This window comes from Bombina bombina, chromosome 11 (assembly GCF_027579735.1).
Source record: "Bombina bombina isolate aBomBom1 chromosome 11, aBomBom1.pri, whole genome shotgun sequence".
Classification (NCBI taxonomy): domain Eukaryota; kingdom Metazoa; phylum Chordata; class Amphibia; order Anura; family Bombinatoridae; genus Bombina; species Bombina bombina.
The window spans coordinates 35,369,192-35,393,589 of NC_069509.1; the positions used below are offsets into that span (position 1 = coordinate 35,369,192).

Sequence of the window (24,398 nt, forward strand, 5' to 3'; positions counted from 1 at the left end):
TCAGGGTACTTTCAAACATCAAAATCTAACTTCTCTGAAGCTGACTGCTTGGAAATTGAACGCTTGATCTTATCAAAGCGTGGTTTTTCTGAGTCAGTTATTGATACCTTAATACAGGCTAGGAAGCCTGTTACCAGAAAGATTTACCATAAAATATGGCGTAAATACCTATATTGGTGCGAATCCAAAGGTTACTCTTGGAGTAAGGTTAGGATTCCTAGGATATTGTCTTTTCTACAAAAAGGTTTAGAAAAGGGGTTATCCGCTAGTTCCTTAAAGGGACAGATCTCAGCTCTGTCCATTCTGTTACACAAGCGTCTGTCAGAAGTTCCAGACGTTCAGGCTTTTTGTCAGGCTTTGGCCAGGATTAAACATGTGTTTAAAGCTGTGGCTCCACCATGGAGTTTAAACCTTGTTCTTAACATTTTACAGGGTGTTCCGTTTGAACCCCTTCATTCCATTGATATAAAGTTGTTATCTTGGAAAGTTCTATTTTTAATGGCTATTTCCTCGGCTCGAAGAGTCTCTGAGTTATCAGCCTTACATTGTGATTCTCCTTATTTGATTTTTCACTCGGATAAGGTAGTTCTGCGTACTAAGCCTGGGTTCTTACCTAAGGTAGTCACTAACAGGAATATCAATCAGGAGATTGTTGTTCCATCCTTGTGCCCAAATCCTTCTTCGAGGAAGGAACGTCTTTTGCACAATCTGGATGTAGTTTGTGCCCTTAAATTTTATTTACAGGCAACTAAAGATTTTCGACAAACGTCTTCCCTGTTTGTCGTTTACTCTGGTCAGAGGAGAGGTCAAAAAGCTTCTGCTACCTCTCTCTCTTTTTGGCTTCGTAGCATAATTCGTTTAGCTTATGAGACTGCTGGACAGCAGCCTCCTGAAAGAATTACAGCTCATTCCACTAGAGCTGTGGCTTCCACTTGGGCCTTTAAGAATGAGGCCTCTGTTGAACAGATTTGCAAGGCTGCAACTTGGTCTTCGCTTCATACTTTTTCCAAATTTTACAAATTTGACACTTTTGCTTCCTCGGAGGCTATTTTTGGGAGAAAGGTTCTTCAGGCAGTGGTTCCTTCTGTATAAAGAGCCTGCCTATCCCTCCCGTCATCCGTGTACTTTTGCTTTGGTATTGGTATCCCACAAGTAATGATGACCCGTGGACTGATCACACTTAACAGAAGAAAACATAATTTATGCTTACCTGATAAATTCCTTTCTTCTGTAGTGTGATCAGTCCACGGCCCGCCCTGTTTTTTAAGGCAGGTAAATATTTTTTAAATTATACTCCAGTCACCACTACACCCTTGGCTTCTCCTTTCTCGTTGGTCCTTGGTCGAATGACTGGAGGTGACGTAGAGGGGAGGAGCTATATAGCAACTCTGCTGGGTGAATCCTCTTGCACTTCCTGTAGGGGAGCAGTTAATATCCCACAAGTAATGATGACCCGTGGACTGATCACACTACAGAAGAAAGGAATTTATCAGGTAAGCATAAATTATGTTTTTATAGGTGTGTACATAAGTATTTATATGTGTATATATGTATTTACATACATAGTTATGTGCATTGGAGCCCTTTAAACAGCATTACAATTTACTTCTATTATTTATTTTGCTTCATTTTTTAGATATCCTTAGTTGAAGAAAAAGCAATGCACATGGGTGAGCCAATTACACAAGGCTTCTATGTGCAGCAACCAATCAGCATCTACTGAGCATATCTAGATATGCTTTTCAGCAAATAATATCAAGAGAATAAAACAAAATAGATAATAGAAGTAAATTAGATGTTTAAAATTGCATTCTCTTTCTAAATCATGAAAGAAAAAATGTGGGTTTCATGTCCCTTTAGGTAAACATGTTCAAGCATATTTACGCAATATTCAAATGCTAGATAGAAGGATGCATTCAAAGAAAAGATCAGTCTGAGAATAACACGTAGATGTATTTTATAAAGTTTCATTAGCTGTTTAAAAAGTGACATATTTAACATAAGTGTAAAGTTTTACAGGCCCATTTATCAAGCTCCGTACGGAGCTTGAAGGGCCGTGTTTCTGGCGAGTCTTCAGACTCGCCAGAAACACAACTTATGAAGCAGCGGTCTAAAGACCACTGCTCCATAACCCTGTCCGCCTGCTCTGAACAGGCGGACAGGAATCGCCGGACATCAACCCGATCGGGTTGATTGACAGCTCCCTGCTGGCGGCCGATTGGCCGCGAGTCAGCAGGGGGCGGCGTTGCACCAGCAGCTCTTGTGAGCTGCTGGTGCAATGTTAAATGCGGAGAGCGTATTGCTGTCCGCATTTAGCGAGGTCTTGCGGACCTGATCCGCAGTGTCGGATCAGGTCCGCAAGCCCTTTGATAAATGGGCCTGCCTGTGTCTTCTCTGCTGTGGCCAAGTGTTCTGCACTTACATTTCTAATATATATATATATATAAAAACTTTACAATATGTGTGTGTATATATATATATATATATAAAAACTTTACAATATGTGTATATATATATATATATATATATATATATATATAAAACTTTACAATATGTGTGTGTATATATATATAAAAACTTTACAATATGTGTGTATATATATATATAAAAACTTTACAATATGTGTGTGTATATATATATATATAAAAACTTTACAATATGTGTGTGTATATATATATATATATATATATATATATATATATAAAAACTTTACAATATGTGTGTGTATATATATATAAAAACTTTACAATATGTGTGTATATATATATATATATATATATATATATATATAAAAACTTTACAATATGTGTGTGTGTGTGTATATATATATATATATATATATATATATATATAAAAACTTTACAATATGTGTGTATATATATTTTTTTTTATTTTTTTTTTAAATATTTTATTGAGGTTTCAATAAACATTACAATAAGATGAAGCACCGGGTCAAGATACATAATTGACCACATCACAGGGATGTACATATCTCTTGCTAACAAAATGATGGCAAATACAGAAACATTAGAGTTACATAAACATTTATGGTACCATCTGATAACACCTTATCTGAGACATATATAGCGGAATAAAATAAATATTAGTGACCCATAACATTTCAAACCTCTATTAATTGAGTTATTATACCTCCTTTGGTAAACTAAAGTTACTATTGGACTTTCAACTTAATATAGAAGAAAAATTGAGAGAGGTGGGTGTCTGAGAATTTAGAGCCACTTTTGGACCCTCACAAGAAAGTTACATGAAATTTTATGACACAAAATCATAGTACCGTGGAGATTGGAAATAAACTAATCAGATCAAAAGAATATACTGTATATAAAGAAAGGTATAATGAAAATTGTAGATCTCTCTTATGTCTCATATGTGAACCTCAGGTTTTTGCATTATGGAAATTTATGTATTAGATAAAACGGTTTCTCCCAACTTAGTCATACCAGCCACTCCTGGATCATCGGAAGCGTTAGAGAGTATATATGTGGATTTGAGGGGGAAGGGCTATATGGGCCACTTTTGGAGCCAAAACAGAATTTTAGAATTATGCATGAGCAAACAGTTCAGAATGGACTGTAATTTAGAAGGGTAAAGGAAAAGCGGAGGGCACCCACTAGTGTTTGAGTTTAATCCCAATATAGCAATGCTAGAGATACATGGTACAAATCTCAACAATGGTGTGGTCCTTTATAGAGAGACAGAGTGAACCTCCTCAATAGAAATTTATATAGACTGCGCTACCTCGGCCGCAGGCAGCGCAATGTGAGGTGGTAGTTAATGGAGAAGGTGGATATTAATATTTAATACTATATAGCTCCTGAATTCCAGCTACAACTATATGAAGTTCTTCCATACCAGGTTATGTAACACCATGTCTACTTACAATTTGTGTAAATTGGGATAAAAACAGTTTGCCTTAATAATAGCTGAAAGTCATGTCCATACCCGCAATGAAGCTGAACCCAAACAAACTAGAAGATAGGTAGCATTAGGTCAGGTTACGGGTCCTAGCTGCAAGCAACATAGCTATGTTAAAGGCAGGCTAGACTGAGGGAGTTCTATGTCTAAAGAAGCATATGAATGGATATTAATACTAAATACTATACAGCTCCTAGCTCACAACTGAAACTATATGAGGTTCTCCCATACCTAGTTGTATAACAATATGTCTATTTACCGCTTATGTAGATTGGGATAATAACAGTTCGTCATAATAAGAGACATTATTATAACCACAGTGAAGCTTAACCCAAGTAGACTAGAATATAGGCAGTATTAAGGTCTGGTTAATAAGTGCTAGTCAGATAACTATGTTAGTGTAAGGTTATGCTAAGGAATTCAGTATCTAAATAAGCATATGAGTAACATTGCAGACTGCATCAGGCTAGCTAGCTGACATTTATAAGAATTAAGCATTATGAGTCAGCCTCCTGTCCTTCCCATGTTTGGGTTAAAATTTCTGTATATTTGAGGGATGAACTCTAACCAGGGGATTAATGGCTTGATAGGTTTGCGCTAATCATTACAAAGGCCTATTGTGAAAAGAACCATGAAGGGGACATGCGGCATAGGAAATATGTAGTTGAAGTCGGGTGCTGGATTAGATTTATAAAGAAGACCATTACTGGAGTGCCCTGGCTTATGATCATTATAAATAGTGTGATAAATATCCTAAAAAAAAACAAAAAAAAACATGGGGAATATAGTACACAATAGAATATAAACATATATGTAAAACTAATACGCAGTGTGCATTTAAGTATATGTTGGTAAAGAAAAGATAAAGCGTTTGTTGTACTAAACTTAAGCAATAACCTGCAAAAACCACAGTGTTTGTGTCCTCTCGGTAATCGCAGTTTAACACAAGTCTAATGTCCAAACTACCGCAGGAGCTCAAGGGCTATATGCAAGCCATAGTTTAGATATGCCCCTAGGGTCAAAAGACCGATATGGACTTCCCTCAAATCTTCCTATCACCGGCTACAAAAACTGAACAAACGGTGGGAGCGTCAAAACAGAGGGAAATCTCATACATGCTGGTCCGAGGGGCTAACTATCCCAGTGTAAATATTGGACACGGAGGGTGTAATGAAAATCTGTTACTTTACGCTAGGAATGGACACCATTTTAGTAGTGGGATCCAGAGAACCCGCTTCTGCTGCTTTCCGCTCTGTAAAGACTTTGCTTTCAATCATAGCATAGCTGACACCGGCATCCTGCAATCTTGTGTGCTTTTCGTTTATCGGTAACGGTGTCACTGTGTGCTCTAATTTTTGTGATGTCCCCCATATTACTAGTTCAGTAAGGTCTATATCTTCCCGTAGGGGCAGTTTGTCCTCCTCAGTGGGAAACATGGCTTCCGGAGTCTCAGTTTCACTAACTGTCATTTGTAGGGACTCTGTTAGGCACTCATCTGTAGCCAGATCTGGCTGTTGTATCAGGACATCGTCAGTTCCCCATGCTGCGGCCAAGTCCCTCTCAAGTTGGGAGAAATGCTCATCCAAAAGATTACTAATTATTTCCAAGAGTTGCAGATCTCCGTTGTAGGTACATCAGATTGCTGTGTAGTATTTGTTAGTAATAATCCCAGTACAGGATATCGTAACCCCGGCAATGGGGGGGTTAGTATGCGGCAGCCCCGGACCTTCGTTCTGTAATCTCCACAGGACTCAGTTTTACATGGTTATCTTACTGCGTAATCGCAATAGTTTACAAGATTCCTTCCAGGCCTGTAGGAAGATTGTTCACGCAGCCGTCTCAGAGAACATAGGCTAAAACATAGTCAAAACATCCACTCTTGATGTATTTGTAATCTCAAGTAGTATATGAGATCAAATTCACAAATTAGTGAAATCATCTGTAAGTTTGGTATAGGCAATCTGCAGAAATCTTCTCAGGCTCACAGTGCTTCACAAAGACATGTCTTGCCACTTTGAGAGTAGGCTCCGCCCCTGTGTGTATATAATTTTATATAAACATTTCAAAGTGTTTAATGTCACTTTAATAAAGTGTTATACTATGTATTTAATGTAAAAAATCACATTTCATTGTTCTGCAAATAGGGGAATATGTTCTATGCATTTTTAACATATGTTCCTATATATAATATACATATAGGGCTCAAAATTTCCACTCGCCATTGGCAAGTGGAAATTTAAAGGGACAGTTCACCCAAAAACTTTCTCCCCTTTAAATTATTCCCAATGATCCTTTTACCTGCTAGAGTGTATTAAATTGGTTGCAAGTAGCTCCTTTACTCATATTTCAGCATTTGAAATAGCTGATTTAGCTTGTGGTTTCCCAACCTATACTGAAAGTTTTGATACTGGCGTATACGCTATTGACAAGCCTAAGTAAACACAGCCAGCAGAAGAGATTACTCTCCCAGTGGGATGCAGGATAGTTAAGTAATAAAATGATAATTTCCCATTGTTCTCTTTATGTATTGAGCTTTGGTGTTCCAGACAAATATAAGATAAGGAAGCAAGTCTGTGTACATAAAAGTGATAACATAATGAGATCTGATATTACCTGAAGCTCAACCCATTGTAATAGGCTGTGGTTTCAAAGCACAAAACCAGCTACTTCAGATACACAAATAAACCCAAAAATGCAATTTCTCAAATATTTTATACTCTGCAGTTGGTATAACAAGTAATTTAAAATACATTTATGGAAAAACTATTTTACAGTGTACTGTCCCTTTAACAGCGGCGAGTGAATGTCTACAAATAGTATCTAAAGGGATATTGTATATCAATGAAAGGGAAAGGATATGTTATTCCTCTAGGGCTATAGGGACCCCATTAGTGCTTAGACTGTTACTTCTAAAAGGGTTAACAGGGGCAGAGAGAGAGCGTGGAGAAAAAGAAAGTGTTAAGAAAGAGTGGAGAAAAAAAAGAGCAAAGAGAGGAGATTGAGAAAGAGTGTAAAGATAAGATCTGGCCTGAAAGAAGGGAGGGGGTAAAAAGAGAGATTGAAGAGAGAACGGAGTGTAGAAAGATAGATGAGAGATGATAATTCTAAAACATTTTTTCCAGGTCTGCTATGACCTCACATTGATGTTAACAAGTTCTGCTTTCTTTCGGTTCAACAACTTCCTTTTTCTGTCCAACTGTCGTCTTTCCCAGAACCTTTGTTGATGTTGCTAACGGCTATGCACTTATTTTTGTTAATTGGATGTTAATGTTAGTAGCATTATTTAATTTTTGGTATAAAACAAAAACATTATTTTGCAAAATGACTGCACAATAAGATGTTTTACATTAGCTAAACATATGCAAAGAGGGGGGATCAAAAGTGACGAGTAACATTTTGGGCTGGCTAGTAGCTTAGGGCTTGAAATTTTGAGCCCTGTGTATATAGATATATATAAATATTTGTGCAAAATACCATAATATATATATATATATATATTTATAGAAATGTGTATTTATGAATAAATAGAACATATTCTGTTATGTGCAGAAAATTGGAATGTGACATATTCATATTTTCATGTCAGGTTTGCGCACGAGTAGGTTGTAGGTTTTTTCCACTTTTTTTTTTCTCCATTGACTTCTACAGGGGAATACGTGAACGCGCACACGATATTCTAACTTCAGCTTTTTGTGCTAGTCAGGTTAGTGTGTAAGATTTTTTTTTACTTTCAACTCATAATATGTGCACAACCCAACTAGCATAAAATGCTTACTTCTAGCTCAGTTAACTCTGTAACAGGAGCGTTAAATAGCACTCCACTTGTAATCTGTGTACTCCTTTACTGATCTATCATATAGCTCTGGCTGTGCACTTAACATCTGCTACTGAGCCAGTCAGTGGCTTAAATATATAGATTACGCATGCATCACCTGCTTAGTTAAATCTATATAAATTAAGTTGAATTTCTCTGTCTCTATGTTACAGGTAATGTATTTGTGTATAAATCGATCTGTCTGCATATCCACTGCACTATTCTAAATTAGTCAGTCTTGTGTGTTCATTGGTACTAGGAACATGTTTTCACCTTCTAAAGGTTATATAGCCCCAAATATGTCTATAAAACTCATAGGTTATGTTAGTTATATTTTTCTTTCTTGCAACTAAAATATGTAAAAAAGATGGATATTATTAAGCCATGTTTTATGATCTTTTTACTCAAAAAGCAATTGAATACTTGAGTATAAATTGTGCAAAAATATGGATTTTTAGTTATTTTCAATAAAAATATAATTTTTTTACTTGTTCCTTTTTATATTCAGAGTATAAATGTGGGTGCATTTCTCAAGATTTTATGCCCTCTTCAAAAACTAGGAAACCAGACCATATCCACAAAATATACATTAGATGTAAAGTAGAATGAGCAATACACGCTGGCCTCAATAACAGTCCACCTGAAAGTCTGTCTGATACATATCATATGGGGAAATGTTTAGTTAAAAGGACAAGAAACCCAACATTTTCTTTCATGATTTGGATAGAACATACAATTTTAAACAACTTTCCAATTTACTTCTATTTTCAAATTTGCTTCATTCTCTTGTTATCCTTTGCGGAAGGAACAGCATTGCACTAATGGCAGCTAGTCAAACCCATCTAGTTAGCCAATCACAAGATCAAATGTTTGCAGGCACCAATCAGCAGCTAGCTCCCACCAGTGTAGGATATGTGCATAATATTTTTCAACAAGGGATACCAAGAGAACAAAGCACATTTATAAATAGAAGTGAATTTAAAAGTGTTTTCTCCAAATGAGGCAATAGGAGTTTGGGTATTGAAAAACAGTTGCAGCAAGTGTTTGTTTTAAAAAAACTCTCAGTAACTATGCATATGATTGGACAGCAGCACAATGTGAGCAGCCATAGTGCTGAAGTGTATACAGATGAGGGCTGTTAGCACCAATTGTGGAAAGAATTAGCTTTGGTGTCTATAGAAGATGCTTCACAGCTACACCAGTGACTGGGAAACAGTAACATGAGCAGATGTGGCGCTAAAGTGTATACAGATGAGGGCTGTTAGCACCAATTGTGGAGAGAATTAAAGGGACATTCCAGTCAAAATTTAAATGCACTTAGATGAATTACATCTTTGAATAGAAATATAATTGCAGTATACATGTATTTCCAAAAACGATTCTATTAAAAGTTATAACTGTTTTAGTGTTTAACATTTTTCTCTGCACGTGCATGTGACGCATAGCTAGATATTCTCAGTGTAACAGCATTTTAAATACTGCAGCTGCTCAGAGTACCAGTGGGGCTTGTATTGTGTCAGCAATTAACAAATGGAGTCATTACCAGTTGGTACAAGCACCTTTACACTCTCTGAGCAAGTGCTGTGTTTAAAAAAACTAGTGCACGGTGCATACTTGGCTTATGCAGAAATTATAAAATACAAAAATAGCAAATTAGGGACAGATGTGTGGCAAGGTTAAGCTTGTGCAGACTGCCATGTGCTCTTCAGTGCTGGGAAATACACAATTTTCAGACTGAAAATACAGGAACATGTGGCAAAATAAAGAAAGTATATTTCACCGTTGTTTTACTATGCATAATTAAGCATTTTATATTACAATCTCAAAGTGTATACTGTCCCTTTAAATGTTGTCCATGAGACGACAGAATTAGCGTAAGGGATATGCGTTGTCTGTGAGTCACATGTAGGGGACAAATGACGTTGTCACATTGACTGCAAGTATGATACACAATGAGCTGTAATGTAAATGTCACTTGATACCAGGTGAGTATTTAATTCCTATTCTTTTGATACTTTCATGATCACTGTGTCCGGTATTGCTGATTTTCTGGAGCGGTATTTACGGTCTCTCAGGTATATAATGAGGAACCGGCTGTGAGCTTCAATACTAAATATTTGTTTTGTTTTTGCCCATATCTGATCCATTTTGGCGTGTAGAGATGATGATTTGAGTTACTCCAGCATTTTCTAACACTCTTTAAAATCACTATAGTGCCAAAGTAAACTGGACTCACCAGAAGTCTGTTTGACCGACCTTACCAGGGTCCACGGAAAGTGGTTGCGAAAACCTCTTTAGTAAGAAACCTTCCTGTCTGGTCACGTGAACAAATCTCAATACGCTCACTATCATTTTATACTCTGTGTTGTGTTCGTTTGGCTCCACAGTAAGGAAGGGCGAATGTTTTGCAACATTCAAAAAATGAAATGAATTTTAACACATACGTTCGTTATGAATTTCAAATGTTTGTACAGCATTCTAATATTTGTTAAATATAATAGTATTTCTAATGCTATCTGTAATTTTAGTATTTGATTCCATTTTTCTAATTCGAATATTGCATAATTTGAATCAAATTCTAATCGTTATACTTGTAATAGTATTTCTAATGCTCTCTTTAAATTTAATATTCAAATTATGCAATTTTCAAAATGGAAACATTCAAATCAATATATTTATATCTATTATGTATCAATTTACTAAATTCCCTAGCACATGAACTATTGAAATTCTGAATAGTATTTGCTAAATTGAATATTACCTTCGAGATTTCGAATGTGGGTATTCAATCTAATTATGAACATTCAAAAGCCAAAATTGGAAATAACATTTTTTTAAACTAATTTTGAGGGGCTTTCGTCCAAAACAAATGTCCACAGGACTATTTGTTTGACCAAACAAATTGTACTTTCAACACATATGCCCATCCTTACTCCACAGTACAGCCAATCAGAAACTATACTGAGGAATGCATATGCTTGTATTAGATAGATCTATGCCTGTTGGTTGGCACTACTGAGGGTAAATGTTAGTGCTGACATTGTTGGGCTCAATTAGGTTGATAGGTCACTTTGAGTTTAACCAGTCTTTGCCTTTAGGGTACCGGTGATGTATATACGAGACCAACATTTTGAAAATCTTCTTCCAGTTGATGTAAAGCATTCATATCTATGGGATGGCGAGAGAGTGCCACTCCCCCCCCCCCAACTTGTGCAAATGCTTAGACTTAGATTCAGGGGATAGGCAGTGTATGAGCATTTAACTCCTCAACTCATTCCCAATTTACTACAGTTGTTCTCATGGTATTCTTTGTTGAATAGAATACTTAGGTACTCAGGTAGGTAGCGTGCACGTGTCTGGAGAATTATATAGCAGCGTTTTTTTTTGCACAAAGTATAACATTGTTTAAAGCATTCTTGCAAAACTGCTGCCACCACACATGTGCACACTTCTGCGCCTTAATACGTGCTTCTCAACTGAGGATGCAAAGAGAAAGAAATCTGATAATAGATTTAAACATTGAAAAAAATTCTACACTCTGGGTATCATGTCCCTTTAAGTCACATCTGTTTGTCACCTGGTCAGTGTGAAAAGGGCAGATTTTTTTCATTAGACATGTGCGTTTCATTTTGTTCCGAATCGAAATTCAGACAAATTCGTATGAATTTGGAGATTCGGATCGATTTGAATTTCCGAATTACCCTAGCAATGAAACTAAACTAATCTGAATGCATTTGAACCGAATAAATCTGAATTAGTTCAGATTTATTTGTTACATTCTAAATATAATATTAGAATTCGAATGTAACATTCAAATTCAAAATAGTATTTCTAGTGTACAACTGTGTTTAATAAATGTAATATTCGAATTTGAATGCTACATTCTAATTTGAATATAACATTCGAATTCAAAATAGTATTTCTAGTCTACAACAGTGTTTAATAAATGTAATATTCGAAGTTGAATGCTACATTCGAATTCGAATGTAACATTCAAATTCGAAATAGTATTTCTAGTCTACAACAGTGTTTAATAAATGTAATATTCGAAGTTGAAGGCTATAGTATTTATAGTCTACAACTGTGTTTAATAAATGTAATATTCAAATTTGAATGCTACATTCAAATTCGAATGTATCATTAAAATTTCGAAATAGTATTTCTAGTCTACAATTGTGTTTAATAAATGTAATATTCGAAATTGAATGCTACATTCTAATTTGAATGTAACATTCAAATTCAAAGTAGTATTTCTAGTCTACAACAGTGTTTAATAAATGTAATATTCGAAGTTGAAGGCTATATTTGAATTCAAATGTAACATTCAAATTTGAAATAGTATTTCTAGTCTACAACTGTGTTTAATAAATGTAATATTCAAAATTGAATGCTACATTCGAATTCGAATGTAACATTCAAATTCAAAATAGTATTTCTAGTCTACAACTGTTTAATAAATGTAATATTCAAATTCAAAATAGTATTGAACTTCCAAATTTACAAATCAAATCCGAAACAAATACATCCAAAGTGATTTGAATCCAAAAGAATCCGAAACGAATGCATTCAAATGTATCCAAATTTGAATCAATCCAAATCCGAAATTCGAAAACATCTGCATCGGTCCAAAACAAACCGAAACTAATGTTTGCACTGCGCACAAGTCTATTTTTAATATATTAGATACTAGTCTCAGAGAAATATAATCTGATCGTTTAAGGAAACTGCAACACTCACTCTGTGTTAATTGTACTCAAAGTCTCTCTTTGGTATGTGAATTGTGTCCCTGCATTCATCTGCTGCCAAAATCTCTGATTTCTGTGTTAGTTGTACTCAAAGGGCCCTATTTAACAAAGGTCTGTTGGACCTGATCCAACAGTGCGGATCAGGTCCGACAGACCTCGCTGAATGCGGAGAGCAATATGCTCTCCGTATTCAACATTGCACCAGCAGCTCTTGTGAGCTGATAGTGCAGCGCCGCCCCCTGCAGATTTGCGGTCAATCGGCCGCCAGCAGGGAGGGTGTCAATCAACCCGATCGTTCTCGATCGGGTTGCATTGCGGAGATGTCTGTCCGCCTGCTCTGAGCAGGCGGACAGATTATGGATCAGCAGTCTTTAGACCGCTGCTTCATAACTGGTGTTTCTGGTGAGCCTGCAGGCTCGCCAGAAACACAGGCCTTCAAGCTCCATCCGGAGCTTGATAAATGAGCCCCCATGTCTCTCTTTGGTATGTGAATTGTGTTATTTGTACTCAAAGTCTCTCTTTTGGTTTGTGTCTGTAGTCTGGGTAATACGTTATGTATTTATTCTGCTGATATCTCGTCTTTATCTATGTGATGTTCAAACCTTGTCAATACTTCTTATAATTCCTGAATTTATAATTTCACTAATGGTATAACCCCAGCTTCCCCCAAATTCTACTGTCTGTTATTTTTACTTATCTCACCCTGAATCAAACCTTCCCAATGGGCCTTTTGACTAACTTTGATCACGTCATTACCTACTTTATTTCAATCAGCTGAATGCTGTGGCTATACATTTAACACTGCTATAAGGGATAGCAACGCAGGGGTTAGCAATGCAGGTTAGATAGCAATAGTGTAATGTAACATCATATGTTCACATCTCTTAAGTGAACATTTATAAGTGAGACATTAACAATTGGGCAAAAGAATTACACAAGAATTGAACAAGGATTGGACACGGGATAAGGCAAGTCCTGTTGTAACACTGTGTTTTATTCACTGTTTGCTTAGTTTGTAATAATGCTCACTATATTAACATTCCTTTTTGCTACCTTTTATCTCTATAACAAACTACTTTATTCTATTACTCCTTCCCCCTCACCACCTGCACTGTTCATCAGCCCATCTCTCTTAACCTCACCTTACTTTTGTATTCATGACAGGGGCATATTATGGCCTAGGCCAACAAGGCCGGTGCCTAGGGCACCAGATTTGGGAGGGGCAGCACATCTGCGCTATTCTCTCTCTAAAAGCCGACACACAGTACAGTGGGCGATAAAGTGCAGGCTTTTACAGAGAAGACAAGGTACGTGCGCTGAGTAAGGTTGCTCTTTACAGGCAATGCTCCTTTAAACTGTTGCTTCATTTAGAGCCGCCGGCATTTTTGCAGTGGAAGCGTTCTTGGTGAGAAACTTGCCCGGGGATATGCTTACAAGGTGAGGCTGGAGAAGACCTTGTGCCGATATGCTGCCTCCCCTTGTCAGCTGTGGTGGGTCTGGGAGCGCAGTGCTTATTGCAGGTCTTAGTAACTAACAGAGTAAATAGTAAACGGACACTTAAAAAGTTTCATTACCGTACTTGAATAATGGTAATTACTGTATGTTGTTGCATGTGAAGGGCAGTGATTGTTTCAAAGTGCATTCTTCTTTCCCTCCCTTTCTCTCTCCCTTCTTTCCCTTTCTCCCTCCCTTCCTCAACTCCCTTCCTCCCTCAACTCACTCCCTCAGCTCCCTCCCTTCATACTCTCAACTCCCTCCCTTGCTCCCTTCTTTAACTCCTTTCTTTACCTACCTTCTTTCCCTCCCCCTTTTCTCCTATCCCTCCCCACTTTTCTCTTCTCTCTCTCCCTCCCTTCTTTCCTTTCCCTCCCTTTTCTCTCCTGCCCTTCTTTTCTCTCCCTTCTCTCAGGGAGAAAATGGTATGAGATGCATGCAATTCAACCCACCTGTATGCAAGTGTTTTGCTAGCCCATTTTCTTTTGAATTGTTATGAGAAAAAAAAACAACTGACCCCCAAAACATATTAAGGGGAAAACAGGCCTAAAACCTTTGGGGGGAACAGAAGAATTTTGAGTGCCTAGGGCAGCACAAAACCTAAATACGCCACTGATTCATGAACTTCACACATTCCGAAAGACTCTCTCTCCCCCTTGCACTTCAGCCCGAAAACAGTCTTATTACTGCAAATCTGCATCTCACCTCATGTCACTCTCCCTCTTGCTCATACTAGCTGCTGGTGACATCTCCCATAATCCTGGTTCCCCACAACTTCCTAGCCTTGCACATCCACGCGTGCCTTTCAATAGACTTCAAAAACAAAACTCTGGTAACCTTAATCTCATTCCTCTTGCATCTAAAACACCACCTCCTTCACTTGTGCACTCTGGAACTCTCGCTCTGTTTGCAACAAGCTCACTTCTATCCATGATCTCTTTATCTCCCACTCTCTCAATATTCTGGCTCCCACAGAAACCTGTCTCTCTCCTTCAGACACAGTGGCTGCTCTGTCACATGGGGGTCTCCACTTCAGCCACACTCCTAGGTCTGGTAATAGACAAAGAGGTGGTGTTGGTATTTTACTTTCCTCTTGTTGCACCTTTCAACAAATACAGCCCTTCTCTTCCCTCATATTTTCTTCATTTGAAGCACACATGATTCGTTTATTTTCTCCCCTCTCTATATGTGTTGCAGTCATATACCGCCCCCTGGGCTCCCCAACTCAATTTTTAGATCACTTTGCTGCCTGGCTTCCTTATTTCCTTTCCTTAGACACCCCTGCCCTCATTCTTGGTGACTTCAACATCCCTCTTGACAATCCCACTGCCTCCTCTGGAAAACAACTTCTGCAACTCACTTCCTCTTTCGGCCTGTCACAATGGACTGACTCTCCCACTCACAAAGATGGTCACTCCATTGATCTGATTTTCAACTATCGATGCACTATCTCAAATTTCACAAATTCCCCCTTTCCTCTTTCTGACCATCATCTCCTAACTGCAACATTACTTCCCTCCCTTCAAGCCCCCCTTTCTCTACCCTTTACACCAAACTTCACAGAAGTACTAAGTCATTAGATCAGCAACAGCTCGCTAGCTCTCTTGAACCTCTCCTCTCTTCCATCACATCCTTATCCTGCCCTGACCAATCTATCTGCTACTATAACTTCACCCTTACATCGGTTATTGACATTCTGGCCCCTCCTACCATAGCTCAGAAATCACACTCTCATCCTCAGCCTTGGCATACTTCTCTGACACGGAACCTACGCAGATGTTCCCTTAATGCTGAGCGACACTGGATGAAATCTCGGAGTTCAGCTGACTTTCTTCACTACAAGTTCATCCTGAACTCCTACTTTTCCCTTCTATGCCCTTAATTTTTATAAGCAACGATACTTCTTTCATCTCATCTCTACTCTTTCCTCTAACCCAAAACGTCTATTTTCCACGTTCAATACTCTTCTCCGCCCACCCCACCTTCTAATACAACTTCTCTCAAAGCTCAAGATTTTGCCAGCCACTTCAATAACAAAATTGACTCCATCAGAAATGAAATCACCTCTCAACTTACTACCAGTCTCCCACCTCCTCAAAGCTCACAATCATTCAAAACCCAAATACCCTTAAATTTAGCTCTTTTGCCCCTGTTACAGAGGAAGAAGTTTATGCCCTTATACTGTCCTCCCACCTCACTACATGTCCCCTCGACCCTATCCCCTCAGAGCTACTCCCCTCTCTCTCTCTTCTACCCTCACCCCCATACTCACACACAGTTTCAACCTCTCCCTCAGAACTGGTACTTTTCCCTCATCTCTAAAACATGCACTGGTCACACCTATCCTCAAAAAACCTTCCCTCGATCCAACCTCCCCATCCAACTACCATCCTATTTCCCTACTCCCTCTTGCCTCAAAGCTAATTGAAAATCTAGTATTTGCACGTCTATCCCATTTCCTTACACTATACTCTCTTCTTGACCAACTGCAATCTGGATTTCATCCCCATCACTCCACAGAGACAGCAATTGTCAAGGTTACCAATGACCTACTTACAGCAAAATTCAAAGGCCACTTTTCTCTGCTTACCCTCCTTGATCTGTCTGCAGCCTTTGACCCTGTTGACCACCCTCTTTTGCTCCAAACACTCCAATCCTTTGGCATCTGCAACACAGCTCTCATGGTTCTCTTCCTATCTATTTAACCGTACCTTTAGTTTAGCCTTCTCCGGAGCATCCTCTGCCCCATTACCACTTTCTGTTGGGGTACCTCAAGGCTCTGTCTTCGGTCCCCTTCTCTTTTCAATCTATACGTCATCATTAGGTTTCTTAATAAAGTCCCACGGGTTTCAATATCATTTGTAGGCCGATGACACCCAAATCTACCTCTCTGCACCAGATCTACCTCCTTCCTTACTAACCCGTGTCACTAACTGTCTTTCTCATATCTCATCTTGGATGTCCTCTCACTACCTTAAAGGGCCACTAAACCCAAAATCTTTCTTTCATGATTCAGATAGAGAATAGAAATTTAAACAACATTCCAATTTACTTCCATAATTTATTTTGCTTCATTTTTTAAATATCCTTATTTGTAGAAAAAGCAATGTACATGGTGAGCTAATCACATGATACTTCTATGTGCAGCAACCAATTAGCAGCTAGTGAGCATATCTAGATATGCTTTTCATCAAAGAATATCAAGGGAATAAAACAAATTAGATAATATAAGTAAATTAGAAAGATGTTTAACATTGCATTCTCTTTCTAAATCATAAAAGAAAAAATGTGGGTGGCATGTCCCTTTAAGCTAAATCTCTCCAAAACTGAACTCCTTATTTTTCCCCCTTCTTCCAAAATCTCCACCCCCCAATTTTCTATAACTGTTGATAATTCCCTCATTACCCCTACCCCGCATGCCCGATGTCTTGGGGTCACACTTGACTCAGACTTTTCCTTCACTCCTCACATTCAGTCCTTGGCTACAGCCTGCCACTTTCACCTTAAAAACATCTCTAAAATGAGACATTTCCTTACACAAGACACAACTAAGATTTTAATCCACTCTCTCATCCTTGCCCGTCTCGACTGCTGCAACTCCGTCCTCTCTGGTCTACCTAGCTGCCACCTAGCTCCATTACAATCCATAATGAATGTCTCTGCCAGGGTCATCTTCCTTACACGTCGCTCTTCGTCTGCTGCACCTCTCTGCCAATCCCTTCACTGGCTTCCTCTTGCCTCCAGGATTAAACACAAAATCCTCACGCTGACATATAAAGCCCTCAACTGCACTGCTCCCCACTACATTTCAGACCTTGTCTCCAGATACTCTCCCTCCTGTCCCCTTCGCTCTGCTCACGATTTCCTCCTCTCCTCCTCTCTTGTTACTTCCTCACATTCCCGTTTACAGGACTTATCCAGACTGGCCCCCATCCTGTGGAACTCCCTGCCTTGCTCCACAAGACTTACCCCTAGTTTTAACAGCTTCAAGCGCTCCCTAAAGACTCTACTATTCAGGGATGCATACAACCAACACCTTTCCTAACTCCATCGCTTTCCTCTTGAACCCCTTAGAATGTAAGCTTAAGAGCCCAGCTGTTTGTAGATCGCCTTCATAAGAGCCGACTACAAAAGTGCAAATCTCGGCAGGGCCCTCTACCCATTTAATCCCTATAAATGTTATCCTGTATGTTTATAGCGCTGCGGAATCTGTTGGTTCTCTATAATAATAATAATACTAATAATAAAAGTAAACACACAATATGAAAAGCAAAGTCTATTATGACATGATGGTCACATGACTCTAAATAAATGAGTAAAATGTTAATTACTCATATCATTTGATACTTACTTTAGCATTAAACACATGTGAGCCCTAAAGCTTTAAATATATATTTATTTACTTTTGTTAACACTGATATTATGTTCTGGAAATGTAATTTGTTTGCTTCTATGCCTGAAAAAATGCTCTACAGATGTCCAGTCCATGGATGTAAGATATTAATGATAAAGAATGTGCATATAAGTACAGTATGTGACTTTACCCCCTCTCTGATATCCTATATTTATTGCAGATTTAAAGGGGTGTGTAGGTTTGTATTAACACATCTAGTGCACAAGTAAATATGGCGATTTCTTGAGGTCAAAAAACATACAGTAAATAGATGCACCATACATATAAATAGACGTTGATTAACTACATATCCATGCTTTGTCTTATAATTGCTTATTAACATGAAAGTCAGCGTAGAGCCTGTTATCCGTGTGCTGTTTGTGTTTCCCCTTTAACAAAGCGGTTTATTATGCAAACCTTTGGAAATAATTCAAGCAAAGAAAAAAAATGACATCGCTGCACCATTATAATCATTGTTTCCTTTAAAGGGATATGAGACCCAAAAATTTTCTTTTGTGATTCAGACAGAATACAATTTTAACCCCTTCACTACCGGGACTCTCAGAGAAAAACTTGCCTAAAATACGGGAGAATTTTTAGCATTTTTGCTATCACTCCATTTAAATAGAAATAGAGCCTTGTTTTTTTTTATTTACCTGTCAAAACTATATATAAATAATATACAGTATATATAAATAAAACTTTTGGTATATTTCATGCCACCATTTCACCATTTGCGATCAAATAAAAAATATTGTTAATTTTTTCACAAACTTTGGGTTTCTCACTGAAATTATTTACATACTGCTTGTGCAATCATGGCACAAATGATTGTAAATGCTTCTCTAGGATCTCCTTTGCCATTGCTTTCTGGTAATTAGAAAGTCGCTAAATGCAGCTGCGCACCACACTTCTATTATTCCTGGCAGTGAAGGGGTTAATTAGGTAGCTTAAAAGGTTAATTTTAGCTTTAGTGTTGGGATTACAGTCCCATCTGACAGTTCCCAACCCCTGATCCCTCCCAAACAGCTCTCTGCCCTCCCTCACCCCCCATTGGTCACCCCCATCTTAGGTACTAGCAGACAGTCTGCCAGCATGAAAATTTAAGGCTTTTTAAAAAAAACATAATTAAATATATATACATATTTTTATATTTCCTGCAGTGAAGGACCTCCCCCAAACAGCTCTCTAAACCTCCCCCCTCTACCTATTAGCAGCCATCTTAGGTACTGGCAGCTGTCTGCCAGTACCTGTAAAACATTTTTGTTAACTTTTATTTTTTATTTATTTATTTTCTAGTGCCCCCCTCCCATGATCCTTTGTTAGGCCCCCCATATCCCATTTTCTGTAGTCTAGCTGCCCCATCCCTCCTTGTCCATTTCATTTTTTTTCTGTAGCGTAGGGCCCTCCCACTCCCTCGTGCTCCGCTGCTGAGCCGCCCACCCGCCTCCCGCCCACACCTCCCACCGGCACCAGCAGAAGATCGTTACAGTCTGTAACGATCAGGCATCTGCCCTCATATGGAACCAGAGCACCGACTGCGCTCCGGCTCCGTATGCGGCAGATGCCTGGAGCTTTAAGAACTCCAGCTCTCGGCTTAACAGCCAAGAGTGCTGGATCTTCCTGAAGCTCAGACCTATCTATACGTCATGCGGTACGATTGCCAAAGTTCCGCAAGACATATATATACGTCTTATTGGGTGAAGGGGTTAAAAAAAGTTTCAGTTTAGTTCTGTTATCACATTTGCCTCATTCCTATTATATTCTGTGTTGAAGAGATACCTAGGTAGTATCTGTAGCACTTCATGGCAGGAAATAGTGCTGCCCTCTAGTGATCTTGCAAATGGATAACTTTCTTGCAAAATTACTGCCATAAAGTGCTCCAGAAATGGTCCAACGCCTAAGCATGCACCCCTGCACTTTCATAAAATGATACCAAGAGAACAAAGAAAAATGAATTCTAGAAGTAAAAAGAAAGTTGTTTAAACTTGCATGCTCTATCTGAATCATGGAAGAATAATTTGGGGTTTCATAGCCCTTTAAAGGGACATTAAACTCTGAGATGTTAATATAAAAGGATAAATTGTATATATAAAATTAACTCTGCAATATACATTAATTATTTATTTTGTCCCCGTTCCTCTAATTCCATTCTGAAATTTTGAGCTTTTTAGTTCCTGCTAGAAATGGAAGTGCAGAACACTGTTATATTCCACACAGCCATTGGCTGCACACTCTAGTGACCTATTTATAACTATCCTTAAAGGGACATTAAACACTTTGAGATGGTAATATAAAATGAAAAATCTTATATATAAAAAAAACGTCTAAAATATACTTTCATTATTTATTTTGTCTGCTTTTCAGTTCCTGTTAGAAATGGAAGTGCAGAGCACTGTTATATTCCACACAGCCATTGGCTGCACACTCTAATGACCTATTTATAACTGTCCCTGATTGGTCACAGCAGAGAAGATAACCTAAGTTACAACATCGCAACTCCCATTGTTTTATAGACACTAAAACTTTACATTTATTTGGTCAATATTTAAACAGCTAATAAAAGATTAAAAAACACATCTACTTGTTATTCTCAGACTAATCTTCTCTTCAAATGTGTCAATCTATCTAGCATTTAGTTAGTGTTTAATGTCCCTTTAATTGGCCACAGCAGATAAGGTAACCTAAGTTACAACATGGCAGCTCCCATTGTTTTATAGACAATAACATTTTTAGACTCATTTTGTACATTTTTGAACAACTAATGAAACTTTAAAAAATAAATCTACATGTTATTCTTCATTCTATCTAGCATTTATTTAGGCCTAGATTTGGAGTTTGGCGGTAAAAGGGCTGTTAACGCTCCGCGGGCTTTTTTCTGGCCGCACCATAAATTTAACTCTGGTATCGAGAGTTAAAACAAATGCTGCGTTAGGCTCCAAAAAAGGAGCGTAGGGCATTTTTACCGCAAATGCAACTCTCGATACCAGAGTTGCTTACGGACGCGGCCAGCCTCAAAAACGTGCTTGTGCACGATTCTCCCATAGGAAACAATGGGACTGTTTGAGCTGAAAAAAAACCTAACACCTGCAAAAAAGCAGCGTTCAGCTCCTAACGCAGCCCCATTGTTTCCTATGGGGAAACACTTCCTACGTCTGCACCTAACACCCTAACATGTACCCCGAGTCTAAACACCCCTAACCTTACACTTATTAACCCCTAATCTGCCACCCCCGCTATCGCTGACCCCTGCATTACAGTTTTAACCCCTAATCTTCCGCTCCGTAAACCGCCGCAACCTACGTTATCCCTATGTACCCCTAATCTGCTGCCCTAACATCGCCGACCCCTATGTTATATTTATTAACCCCTAATCTGCCCCCCACAACGTCGCCGACACCTGCCTACACTTATTAACCCCTAATCTGCCGAGCGGACCGCACCGCTACTATAATAAAGTTATTAACCCCTAACCCGCCTCACTAACCCTATCATAAATAGTATTAACCCCTAATCTGCCCTCCCTAACATCGCCGACACCTAACTTCAATTATTAACCCCTAATCTTCCGATCGGAGCTCACCGCTATTCTAATAAATGTATTAACCCCTAAAGCTAAGTCTAACCCTAACACTAACACCCCCCTAACTTAAATATAATTTTAATCTAACGAAATAAATTAACTCTTATTAAATAAATTAATCCTATTTAAAGCTAAATACTTACCTGTAAAATAAATCCTAATATAGCTACAATATAAATTATATTTATATTATAGCTATTTTAGGATTAATATTTATTTTACAGGCAACTTGGTATTTATTTTAACTAGGTACAATAGCTATTAAATAGTTAAGAACTATTTAATAGTTACCTAGTTAAAATAATAACAAAATTACCTGTAAAATAAATCCTAACCTAAGATATAATTAAACCTAACACTACACTATCAATAAAATTATTAAATAAACTACCTACAATTACCTACAATTAACCTAACACTACACTATCAATAAATTAAATAAACACAATTGCTACAAATAAATACAATTAAATAAACTAGCTAAAGTACAAAAAATAAAAAAGAACTAAGTTACAGAAAATAAAAAAATATTTACAAACATAAGAAAAATATTACAACAATTTTAAACTAATTACACCTACTCTAAGCCCCCTAATAAAATAACAAAGCCCCCCAAAATAATAAATTCCCTACCCTATTCTAAATTTAAAAAGTTACAAGCTCTTTTACCTTACCAGCCCTGAACAGGGCCCTTTGCGGGGCATGCCCCAAGAATTTCAGCTCTTTTGCCTGTAAAAGAAAACATACAATACCCCCCCCCCCAACATTACAACCCACCACCCACATACCCCTAATCTAACCCAAACCCCCCTTAAATAAACCTAACACTAAGCCCCTGATGATCTTCCTACCTTGTCTTCACCATGCCAGGTTCACCGATCCGTCCTGGCTCCAAGATCTTCATCCAACCCAAGCGGGGGCTAGACATCCACTGAAGAAGTCCAGAAGAGGGTCCAAAGTCTTCCTCCTATCCGGCAAGAAGAGGACATCCGGACCGGCAAACATCTTCTCCAAGCGGCATCTTCGATCTTCTTCCATCCGGTGCGGAGCGGGTCCATCTTGAAGCAGGCGACGCGGATCCATCCTCTTCTTCCGATGTCTCCCGACGAATGACGGTTCCTTTAAGGGACGTCATCCAAGATGGCGTCCCTCGAATTCCGATTGGCTGATAGGATTCTATCAGCCAATCGGAATTAAGGTAGGAATTTTCTGATTGGCTGATGGAATCAGCCAATCAGAATCAAGTTCAATCCGATTGGCTGATCCAATCAGCCAATCAGATTGAGCTCGCATTCTATTGGCTGTTCCGATCAGCCAATAGAATGCAAGCTCAATCTGATTGGCTGATTGGATCGGCCAATCGGATTGAACTAGATTCTGATTGGCTGATTCCATCAGCCAATCAGATAATTCCTACCTTAATTCCGATTGGCTGATAGAATCCTATCAGCCAATCGGAATTCGAGGGACGCCATCTTGGATGACGTCCCTTAAAGGAACCGTCATTCGTCGGGAGACATCGGAAGAAGAGGATGGATCCGCGTCGCCTGCTTCAAGATGGACCCGCTCCGCACCGGATGGAAGAAGATCGAAGATGCCGCTTGGAGAAGATGTTTGCCGGTCCGGATGTCCTCTTCTTGCCGGATAGGAGGAAGACTTTGGACCCTCTTCTGGACTTCTTCAGTGGATGTCTAGCCCCCGCTTGGGTTGGATGAAGATCTTGGAGCCAGGACGGATCGGTGAACCTGGCATGGTGAAGACAAGGTAGGAAGATCATCAGGGGCTTAGTGTTAGGTTTATTTAAGGGGGGTTTGGGTTAGATTAGGGGTATGTGGGTGGTGGGTTGTAATGTTGGGGGGGGGGGGGGTATTGTATGTTTTCTTTTACAGGCAAAAGAGCTGAAATTCTTGGGGCATGCCCCGCAAAGGGCCCTGTTCAGGGCTGGTAAGGTAAAAGAGCTTGTAACTTTTTAAATTTAGAATAGGGTAGGGAATTTATTATTTTGGGGGGCTTTGTTATTTTATTAGGGGGCTTAGAGTAGGTGTAATTAGTTTAAAATTGTTGTAATATTTTTCTTATGTTTGTAAATATTTTTTTATTTTCTGTAACTTAGTTCTTTTTTATTTTTTGTACTTTAGCTAGTTTATTTAATTGTATTTATTTGTAGCAATTGTGTTTATTTAATTTATTGATAGTGTAGTGTTAGGTTAATTGTAGGTAATTGTAGGTAGTTTATTTAATTATTTTATTGATAGGGTAGTGTTAGGTTTAATTATATCTTAGGTTAGGATTTATTTTACAGGTAATTTTGTTATTATTTTAACTAGGTAACTATTAAATAGTTCTTAACTATTTAATAGCTATTGTACCTGGTTAAAATAAATACCAAGTTGCCTGTAAAATAAATATTAATCCTAAAATAGCTATAATATA

At 38.3% G+C, this 24,398-nt stretch overlaps 1 protein-coding gene across 1 annotated transcript in view; it reads left to right on the forward strand.

Moving 5' to 3' along the window:
* The first annotated feature begins 1,308 nt into the window (after positions 1-1,308).
* Positions 1,309-24,398, forward strand: part of STX1B (syntaxin 1B) — a 216,748-nt gene continuing 193,658 nt past the window's right edge. Inside the window, exon 1 of the mRNA XM_053695031.1 lies at positions 1,309-1,493. Within this exon, the coding sequence (XP_053551006.1) occupies positions 1,347-1,493 (147 nt within the window). The 5' untranslated portion in view covers positions 1,309-1,346. The remainder of the gene's footprint in view (positions 1,494-24,398) is intronic.